General features: G+C 43.7%; 1 protein-coding gene across 1 annotated transcript in view; it reads left to right on the top strand.

Moving 5' to 3' along the window:
- The first annotated feature begins 2,571 nt into the window (after positions 1-2,571).
- LOC148542658 (uncharacterized) overlaps positions 2,572-11,021 on the top strand; it is a 282,206-nt gene continuing 273,756 nt past the window's right edge. The window contains exon 1 of the mRNA XM_088467431.1: positions 2,572-2,689. Coding sequence (XP_088323557.1) covers positions 2,620-2,689 — 70 coding nt within the window. The 5' untranslated portion in view covers positions 2,572-2,619. The remainder of the gene's footprint in view (positions 2,690-11,021) is intronic.

Below are 11,021 nucleotides of genomic sequence, written 5' to 3'. Positions count from 1 at the left end.
ACATAGTGGGCGTCCTGATGTCTTGCTGTGCGATCGCGGGATTTGCATACTCTGCCCCCCGACGGCTGCGATGCAAACTCAGCTTAGCGAGTGGGTCTGAATCAGACCCCATGTTCAAAAACCTGGGTTAGACCCGGGCTTTTGGTGGAAAAGGGGTATTAATATTAGGGATGTGCGCAGGACCATTTTTGCCGGATTTGGATTTGGTTCTAATTCGTCGTCCGGCTTTGGATTTGGATTTGGATTTGCCAAACTGCGGTGACTGGCTTTGGATTTGGATTTGGATTTTTTTACAAAAATTGACAAAAAAAGCTAAAATCACATAAATTGGTCTTTTTTTTCTTCCTAGAGTATTATTAACTTCAATAACATTAATTTCCAGTCAATTTAAACAATATCACAGTTTATAATATTGTTTTCAACATTATTGACCAAAGGTTGCAGTGAGCTGACTGGTTACTAAGCGACAAAGCAGCGGCACAACGACACAGACACCACAGTATAAAGCACATCTATGACACATTGCCACACAGCAGTGGCAGAAATGAAAAGTAGTGCACCCACCCAGTGGGGTACGGCCAGCAGAATCACAGTACTTGTTTACATAGTGGGCTATGGCCCAAGTAGTCACAGTGCACAATCTTATTCACATTACATCGCACATAGGGCCTGATTCACATTACACCATAAAGTAGTGTCTCTTATTTATGTTACGACACACAGTAGTGCCCCTTTTACACAATGCCCACAGTAGTTCCCCTTTTACACAATGCCCACAGTAGCGGTGTCCCTTACACAATGCCCCCAGCAGTGGTGCCCCCTATGCAGTCCCCTTAGTAGTAGGGTCCCCTATGCAGTGCCCCCAGTAGAATGCCCCCCATTAGCAGCCCCCCCCAGTAGCATGCCCCCCATTAGCATGCCACCCAGTAGTATGCCCCCCATTAACAGGCCCCTCCAGTAGTATGCCCCCCATTAGCAGCCCCCCCAGTAGTATGGCCCCCCCAGTAGTAGGCTGCCCCAGTAGCAGGCCCCCCCCAGTAGTAGGCTGCCCCAGTAGTAGCCCCCCTGTAGTATGGCCCCCCCAGTAGTATGCCCCCCCCAGAAGTAGTAAGCCCCCCCCAGTAGTATGCCCCCCCAGTAGCAGGCCCCTCAGTAGTATGGCCCCCCCAGTAGTATAGCCCCCCCAGTAGTATAGCCCCCCCAGTAGTGTGGACGCCCAGTAGCAGACCCCCCCCAGTAGCAGACCCCCCCAGTAGTATAGCCCCCCCCAGTAGCAGGCCCCTCAGTAGTATGGACCAGCAGTAGCAGACCCCCCCAGTAGTATAGCCCCCCCCAGTAGCAGGCCCCCCCAGTAGCAGACCCCCCCCAGTAGCGCCCCCGGCCCTTGCACAAGTAACAAAAAAAAAAACTTACCTGATTCCCCGCTCCCACGCCGTCCGCTCTGCTGTCACACGCTGAGGAGGGAGCCGGAAGACGGAGCTCATGTGTGAGCTCCAGCCGGCTCCCTCCGTGCAGCAGCCAATGAGAGTCTGTGTGACTCTCATTGGCTGCTGTAACAAACACACAGCTGCCGCTGGCGGCTGTGTGTTTGTGTCTGTGTAGGGCAGAGCGCTATCACAGCGCTCTGCCCTACACAATAGGAGCCCTGATGTCGGATTCTCTAGTGAGAATCCGACATCAGGCGTTCGCCGTTCGGCCCCGAACAGGGATCTGAGTCAGGCGGTGAACACCAGAACAGGGTTCGGGTGGACTCGGATCCCCAATGTTCGGAGCGGTTCGGATTCCACAGAATCCGAACCGCTCATCTCTAATTAATATTCCTTATTAGGTATGATTGAGAATAGTAAAAAATTAAAAACACCTACAGAATCAGGCTGCAACGTCCCACAGCCTCACCAGAACCTGGCCACCTGAGAGACCTGAAATCTGCATTTGCCAAGATAGACCTTGGCCTCTACCCTCCTGTAAAATGGGACAACAGGCCCCCATTTCCAGGAACAGTGAGCAGTCACGCCCTCCAAATGCTGCAGCATGTCAGTCATGCTGCGGCTTGGGAAGGTCTGAGAGTGTGATGGCAGGAGCCGTTCTGCACATGCACAGTTCTGGAAACATCAGCGATGTATTCTAGCCATCAGGTTAGTGTACATCTCTGAATCAGTCCCTCAGATCTACATATGGATTTAGGCATATGCATTTTTTGTGGACATGTGCAGTACCCATTTGTTTGTTTTAAGCTACTGTAAGTATATGTATGTATGCCCAGCTCAGCATACACCTCTAGGCACCTGTGTAACAGAAGTATGCTATAAAATAATAATTTTTATTATTTATTATTGTTATTATTATTAATACTACTACTACTACTAATAATAATACTTTTCATATATTTTGTAGTTAATACTCCTTTCAATAATATATAGTTAACTGATTTACACTAGACAGTTTGTGTATTTCAGGAGACATGGGAGTGGAGAGGGGTTGGTCAATAAGATTCCATTCCTCTGTTGTCTGAGGAATGGAATCCTCCGACTACAATAACCTGTAGTTAGTTTGTAGCAGTCACCTGTCTGTCTGTCAGCTGCCAAGATCCATGTCTGCACCATCTCTACAAAAGGCGACATGATATTTATTACCACTTGGATCCTTTTGGTCTTCTGTCTTAGTACTCTGTTTGGACTAAGTCTTTCTGGTAAGGTTACTCCTGTATAAATCTTGCTAATATACATACATTGCACTAAAATAATATACATACAAATCTTCTTGCCAGAAAATTTTTATAAAAATGACAATTGTAGAAATATTTCTCACACAGGAAAATTATATGTGCCAAGGATATAACACTGTGTTCTGTATGTACTATGAATTCTCACCTTTTTATTGCACTGATGTACATGCTTATTGTCATTATATATCCAAATATCATTGTTATAATTAGTAAATTATATAATGAACATATATTTTCTACACATTCATACATGTATACTTGTGCGCTGTGTTCTGTATGTACTGTGAATTCTCACCTTTTTATTGCACTGATATACATGCTTTTAATATTGTTATTATTAGTAAATCATATAATGAGCTTATATTTCCTACACATACATGTGTACTTGTGCCCTGTTTGGAAATTGCTGTGCTACATTACATTATAGTGTACAGTATAAGGATCCTCTTTTTCCCTCCCCATGTATACAGTATTTGTACATGTTTACTTTTAACATGTGGAATGTCACCGAAAGTGTGTTTCCCACTGTTACTGGACTTCTGGAGGTGCCATGTTTCTGGCGATGTCCTCGGAAAGATGGAGCTGGCACAGGAAATAACAGAGTCTTTGCTAGTTTCTGCACATACTGTACACAGTCTTTCTGAAGAAATTGTTGTAAAGATGGCATTGCCAGAGTAGGTAAGGGTGGGTGGTAGGTGGCAGCATACAGGATGCCTCATTCGTTGAAACTCTTCTGATTAGAATATTATTTGTGCCTGTTCTTAGAAATCATTTTTACCTAAACAAATACAATTCTATTAGTTTAATAATAATTTATTTGTCAGATTTTGATTTGTACTTTTCCAATCAATTGAATTCAAAATAGACTTATTAGGGCTGATGTAGAGTTCAATGCAATCTACACAAAAATGCAGGTGTAAATTGTTTCTAAAATGAAAATATTAATGTTATGTAGCATGCAGAGCCATAAGTATCTTATGAGAGGGAAGAAAAAGTCATTTTTAATATTCACAATAGCAAGGTTCACACTGATGATCACCATTATCAGTAGCAGCAAGTTAATCAGGCATATCTACTACTGCCTGGACATCAAAATAAGGAGCAAACACAAGCTATGATACATTAAGGTCAACCAGGGCCTGGAACTGAAAGTTATGAAGGGCCTTTACATGCTTCCACAGGGGTACCCCTAAATTTGGGTCACTCCTGGTCCCCTTATATGTGGGGAGTGTAGAGGTGGTAGTGGATGGGTTCCGTTTATACTGTATGTTTGTTGAGACAATTGGGCAGCTCCTATAGCTTCAGCAGTTTTTATTTTAAGATAGTATTCTACAGCAGCCCAAGTTAATGTATTGTCCAGGGTTGCTAAACCTTAGGTGACCCCCTTCTCCCTGGAGGTTGCTGATTCTACACAGCTCCAGGAAAGATTTTATCATGCAGATAGCACCTACACATCTCAGAGAAATTGCCCTAATTTTCATTCAGTCACAGAGCAGAAGTCCCCAGGGTCATCTGCCGCTGGGGTATGAGGACCAGTGGGGATCAAAGGATCTGAGCTGTAGAGGCAAGCAAAACAGAGGAGAGAGATATAAGAGGAGCACCACAGAAGGTGCTCGTGGATGCTGCTACTTTGCTGTGAAGGAGAGAGACAGGATTATGGTCGGATCAATGAGGAACCCAACGATGGAATCAAGAGTGATGTGAGCCTGAGTGCCCTTAACTACTACCAGATAGATGGAGAGCTGGGTCCATAGGTGTGCCAAAGGAGAAAACTCCCCAAGGACCCCAGTGGCTGTCTGGAAAGAGGTACTAAGCTTGCAGAAATGAGGCAGGAAGCCAGCAGACAAGATCCTGCAGTCTTATTGAACCCAGAGAAGGAACCACCACCATGGAGGACCCTGCACTTGCTGACAGGGAAGACTGAAGTGCTGCTTGACCCGGGAAAGGAAATGCTGCAGTGCAGGAATCCTTTGCTTGATGACATGGAAAACGGGGGTGCTGCCCAACCTGGGGAAGGACCCACCGCCACTAAGAACAGCAGGCCTGCTGAAGAGAAGGATTCCCTGTGGTAGTATCCAAGAGGAGTAGTACTGGCAGTGTGGTAGGTGCCCCTGCCAGAAGACCCCAGCAGAAGTGGAACCAGACCTGCCAGAACTTGAGGATTTAGGTGAAGAGTGCCTGCTGACCAGAGAAGACCCATGAGGTCTTGTGCCGCCAGAGAGGAGGGCCCGCTGACCAGATAAAACCTGCTTCCAGGACGTGGTGACACAGTGCAGGCCAGTGCAGTGCCTAGCATTCCAGGTAGCAAGCAGGTGTGAGTGCATCTTCATGCACAGTGAGGTTAAGACTTTTGGAGAATGACCTGGTGTCAAGAAGGGCAGCAAAGAAGCCACTTCTCACCAGGAAATACATTAGGGACAGACTGATAAAAGGTACAGATATTGGACTACTGGGGTAAAGTTATTTTCTCTGATGAATCCCCTTTCAGATTGTTTGGGGCATCTGTAAAAATGCTTGTCCGGAGAAGGAGAGGTGAGCGCTACCATCAGTCCTGTATCATACCAACAGTAAAGCATCCTGTGACCACTCATGTGTGGGGTTGCTTCTCAGCTAAGGGAGTGGGCTCACTCACAATTTTACCTAAGAACACAGCCATGAATAAATAATGGTACCAAAACATCCTCAAAGGGCAACTTCTCCCGACCATCCAAGAACAGTTTGGTGATGAACAATGCCTTTTCCAGCATGATGAAGCACCTTGCCATAAGGCAAAAGTGATAACTGAGTGGCTCGGGGAACAAAACATCAAAATTTTGGATCCATGGCCAGGAAACTCCCCAGACCTTAATCCCATTGAGAACTTGTGGTCAATCCTCAAGAGCTGGGTAGACAAACAAATATCCACAATTTCTGAAAACTTCAAGCATTGATTAGGCAAGAGTGGGCGGCCATCAGTCAGTATGTGACCCAGAAGGTGATTGACAGCATACCAGGGCGAATTGCAGAGGTCTTGAAAAAGAAGGGTCAACACTGCAAATATTGACTTTTTGCATAAACTTAATGTAATTGTCAATAAAAGAGTTTGACACTTATGAAATGCTTGTAATTTTACTTCATTATACCATAGTAACATCTGACAAAAGGGTCTAAAAACACCGAAGCTGCAAACTTTGTGAAAACAAATACTTGTGTAATTCTCAAAACTTTTGCCCATGGCTGTATACTCTTAGGTTGTATAATAGGAAATTGATTGTAGTGGTCAGTGTTTTGCTGCTGTAGATTTGTACAGGGCTGTCCTTGGTTCAGATTAAGAAGAAAATGTTTGTATCATATGCTTATTGAAAATTAATGAATCATAATATGCTGGTAATGTTATATTTATGTAACTTTTTCTATTTGCTCTATGATTGCTAAAGAAGTGTATTTCTTGCTGATACTCTGTAAAAATGATATATTGTTGCTCAAAAGGATTAATAGGAAATTACTTAATTCTTTATTAGAAGTAATTTTCTCTGCATGACCTCAGATGGCATCTCCCCTAGTACTGCTTTGTGAATTTGTACTCTACCTGTGTGATTTTTATTGCATGCTCAGCAAGGGAGTTTCTTCAGTGTTAATGTTTGCGCAGTTAAACATTTTTCTGCTATTCCATGCAAAGGCCTGCATATTATGCACCTTTACCTGTGGTAGTAATTGCATGCTCAGCAGTGACTTTCTTCAGTGTTAAAGCCAATCAGCAGAGACATTTCTCTACTACTCTATGCAAAGGCCATGTTGTTCAGTATGTGTGCCTGCTCAATAGTGACTGTCTACAGTGTTAAAGCCATAACTGCATAGATAGTTTCATACCATTCTTTAATTCTCCAACCTGTGTTGCACGTCTGTTTCTTTGCCAGCTGAGGTCATTAGTAAATTGCAGGAGTATCAGCAAGCCCTCATTGTTTCTAATACCACTTATATACCTAAATTCCGTATCTGACCCGGAGGTTGGAACAGGGGACCTGATTAGGACCCACTCGCTAGGCTGCATTCGCAAGCTGCTGGACGATTTTCACTATCTGCGCATGCGTATGCATCGTAGTGCACGTGCACGTACCAGTCATTGTGATCACCAAGTGATTGCTCAGAACACACAGAGGGCCCGCTAGTTTGAGTGACAGAATGTGCTGTTTGTGGGTGGTGACAGGGAAGGTCCTTGAAAACGGGAGTGGTGGTGTGAACGCAGGCGTGCCTAAGCGTCAAAATGGCGTCTCTAGGGTGTGCATAATTAAATAGCAGTGTTACTGTACATGTCACCTGGCTGTTAAAACATTGCAGCACTCGCAGTGCAGGCAGGCAGCAGGCTCCCTCAGTGTCAGGAGCTGGGTGCTGCACTTAAAACTACAGTGCAGCACCCGGCTCCTGTCACTGTGGGGGAGTGTCAGTCTGCACCTTGGTGACACCCGAGTGTGGCCCACACCCCCCTTGTGACGCCACTGCCAAGTACGAGCCCACTCATCCCCCCAAATTCTACAGCATGTCAATCATGCAGCAGCTTGGGGGGGGGGGTCTGCGAGCAAGATCTCAGGACCCATTCTGCCCATCTATAGAATGGATCCTCCACAGTCGCAGACCCCTAACCATCATAGGATCAATGTACATCAGGCCCAGAGAGACATAAAAATCAGATACATTTAAGTCTGCATAGGGGCTTATACATGCATTTTTCATGCACATGTGCAGTACTAAAAAGTGCGTCTTTTGTAACCAACTTTACATCGGCCCCATAATATTGCAGAAATGATTTGTCCCACTTTATCCAACCAAAATATGTATCAAATTCCTAAATTTATATATAAAACATAAGTATATTTATTCACAGCTGCTTTAGTATGGTGATACAACTGCTGATATATCACAGTATTTAGTATTCCATGACACACTAACAGGGCCGGTGCTAGGGTGTTCGGCACCCCCCTGCAAGCTATAAATTTGTGCCCTCCCATCCATATTCTATAAAGGTACAGTGTACCCCGAAGAGCTGTGGTCTCACAAATAATGAGCTTGACAACGTATTCGGACCTACAATTTGAATTAAGCCACACGCAGCACAGTCATATTCACATTACACCACATAGTGTCCGATTCACATTACACCACATAGTAGTGTCCCTTAGTCACATTATTACTGTTACAAACTCTCGGACGGATTGTGGATGCAGCCCGTATTTAGGGAATTGGCTGGATCTACATTATGCCTGAGGCGTGGAATCTAAAGTGCTGGCGGTATTCACCAGGGACCCTCGCAAGAAGGACTTGGCTGCGTCTGCCACATAGGTCACGGCCCTCAGGTTAGGTTCCCTTATACAGGTGCTGGTGAGTACTGGATGTAGTACAGAAGAATAACGTCGTTGACAGGCCAGGTCAATATCAAACAGATGAAACGGTACCAGGGAACACACGTAGACAGGTCAAAGGGAACAGCCGAGGTCAGAGCCAGATATCAGGAGCAGTACAAAAGATTCAGGCAAAATCGGAGTCACAAACAAGCCAAGGTCAAGATCAGGATAACAGGTGAGTACTGGAACCCTGGAGTATGGTATGGAGCCTATACTCTGGCACCTGTCTGGTGCCAGAGACTCCCTCTAATAGGGAGAAGTCCAAATCTCGCGCCAAATGCGATTTCACGTTTGGCGCACCTGTCCCTTTAAACCCCCTGCAGGTTGGCGCGCGTGCTTCTAGGAGAGCCATGGCCGCCTGCACTTGTGAGGAGTAAGGAGAACCCAGCGCTGACATCACGACAGCAGGCGCTGGGGACTCTCCACCTGCTGCCCACCGCCGATGGAGGTTCCAGTGCTGCCGGACGTCGTAAGTAATAGCCGGTGTCCGGTGCACTGTGACAATTACATATAGTAGTGCCCCTTATTCCCATTACGCTACACAGCAGTGCCCCTTATACACATAATGCCACAGTAGTAGTGTCCATTATACATATAATGCCACAGTAGTAGTGCCCCTTATACACATAATGCCACAGTAGTAGTGCCCCTTATACACATGTCACAGTAATAGTGTCCGTTATGCACATGTCACAGTAGTACTGATAGAAAACCAGACCCTCATCTCCATCCAAATAATTGTAGAGCACTGAGATGTCAATGAGTGTCATCCTAGGACAGAATTTAAGTAAATCATGTGACACGCTTTCAGTCATATGATCCTGTACTTCCACCGCATTGCAGCCTTTGCTACCATTTACATGTTTGTTGGCCATGGTGTCTAGATTAAGCAACCTAAAAAGGTAGAAAACTACCAAACTCCCAGCGCTAGCATGTAGACATAAAATTGGAAAAATCGCCAATGAAGTAAGCAGCAAATGTTTAGGAGTTTGGTGTGAACTCCAATAAGAAATATATAAAAAAAACAAAAGAAACATTGCGCTGTGTTCACAGCAAAAAAGCAATCATGCATGAAAAAAGTATCAATACACTGATAATTTTGTAAATATAAATGTTTTTTAATTGTAGATAAATATATAACATAAAAATAATATAATAGACACATACGATAAAATAAAAACAATGCAATAAATGGATCTAAGATATTAGCGCACAAGTGCAAGTTTAGATTATCTGCTGAGCAATATGAATGCAGTTACAATGTTGCTAGAAGTGATCATATATTTAGTTCCAAACGGCTGAGCTCCTTGCACACGGAGCAGTACACCTCAGCTCTCCATAGCGGCGATATAATCTCTCCAACATTTGAGAGAGAGTGGGATTACAAGTTCGCCACCTACATCAGCATCTGTGCCGGCGATTGCACATCCAACCTGAGAATACCATTCAACCTACTTGAAGGTCCCCCTCACACCAGTGCGGCTGAACAGAGTTCAATACCTGCGCTGGGACGCAAGCGCAGTTCAGTAAGACTCGACCTACCAAACAGATATAGTTAAAGAAGACAGCTACAATCATTCTTATACCTAAATGGATATTTAGAACGCTTCATCCACAATCATTGGCATCTTTCTATTAGATTACACCCAGTTACATCTGTTACAAATAATAACACAAGAATTAACATTCCATTTGGAACTAAATATATGATCACTTCTAGCAACATTGTAACTGCATTCATATTGCTCAGCCGATAATCTAAACTTGCACTTGTGCGCTGATCTCTTAGATCCATTTATTGCATTTTTATTTTATTGTGTCTATTATATTATTTTTGTTATATATTTATCTACAAGTAAAAAACATTTATATTTACAAAATTATCAGTGTATTGATACTTTTTTCATGCATTATTGATATTTTGCTGTGAACACAGCATAATGTTTGTTTGTTTTTTGTTTTTTGAATGGTGTCTAGATTACCAAATAAATATACTTAGAATAAATGTGTTAAAGCAATACAGGAGGACAATTAGGTAACATTGGTAATAAAAATTGTGGGAGCAGGGTGTTTGGTGGTCAGTCTAGTAGAGCTTTACTGGGGCTCATAGACCTCCACTTACACCACTAGGAAGCTTCTTCCATTATCAGTAAAATAGATTACAAATCTGTAATGGGGGATAGTCTCCATTTGGATCTTCTATAAGAACATGATCTCCACCTACTGTACTCTGCGCTTGGTGGGATGGCTGCTACCTACAGTAACACAAACTACCAGGAACATTTGTATCAGAAACACATACTAACATAATATAGCTGCATTATTATTTTATCTACCAACATGGCAGAAACCATTTAACATTTTGCAGCAAATAAAGTAGCATTTTTGAATTAAATGACCATCAGATAATACAGGGAACATCCCAGTGACCACCATATAATGCAGGGAACATCGCAGTGACCGCCAGATTATGCATACAGCATAACAGTGTAACAGTGACTGCCAAATAATGCAGTGTAACAGAGACCGCCAAATAATGCAGTGTAACAGTGACTGCCAAATAACGCATAGCGTAACAGTGACAGCCAAATAATGCAGTGTAACAGTGACTGCCAAATAATGCAGTGTAACAGTGACTGCCAAATAACGCATAGCGTAACAGTGACTGCCAAATAATGCATAGCGTAACAGTGACTGCCAAATAATGCAGAGAGTGTAACAGTGACTGCCAAATAATACATACAGCGTAACAGTGACTGCCAGATAATGCATACAGCGTAACAGTGACTGCCAAATAATGCATAGAGCTTAACAGTGACTGCCAAATAATGCATACAGCGTAACAGTGACTGCCAAATAATGCATAGCATGTAACAGTGGCTGCCAAATAATGCATACAGTGTAACAGTTACTGCCAA

Source organism: Taudactylus pleione, unplaced genomic scaffold (assembly GCF_031769625.1).
Source record: "Taudactylus pleione unplaced genomic scaffold, aTauple2 ptg000010l, whole genome shotgun sequence".
Lineage (NCBI taxonomy): Eukaryota > Metazoa > Chordata > Amphibia > Anura > Myobatrachidae > Taudactylus > Taudactylus pleione.
The sequence above is the reverse complement of the archived record's forward strand: the minus strand, read 5'-3'. Positions and strand labels throughout refer to the sequence as shown.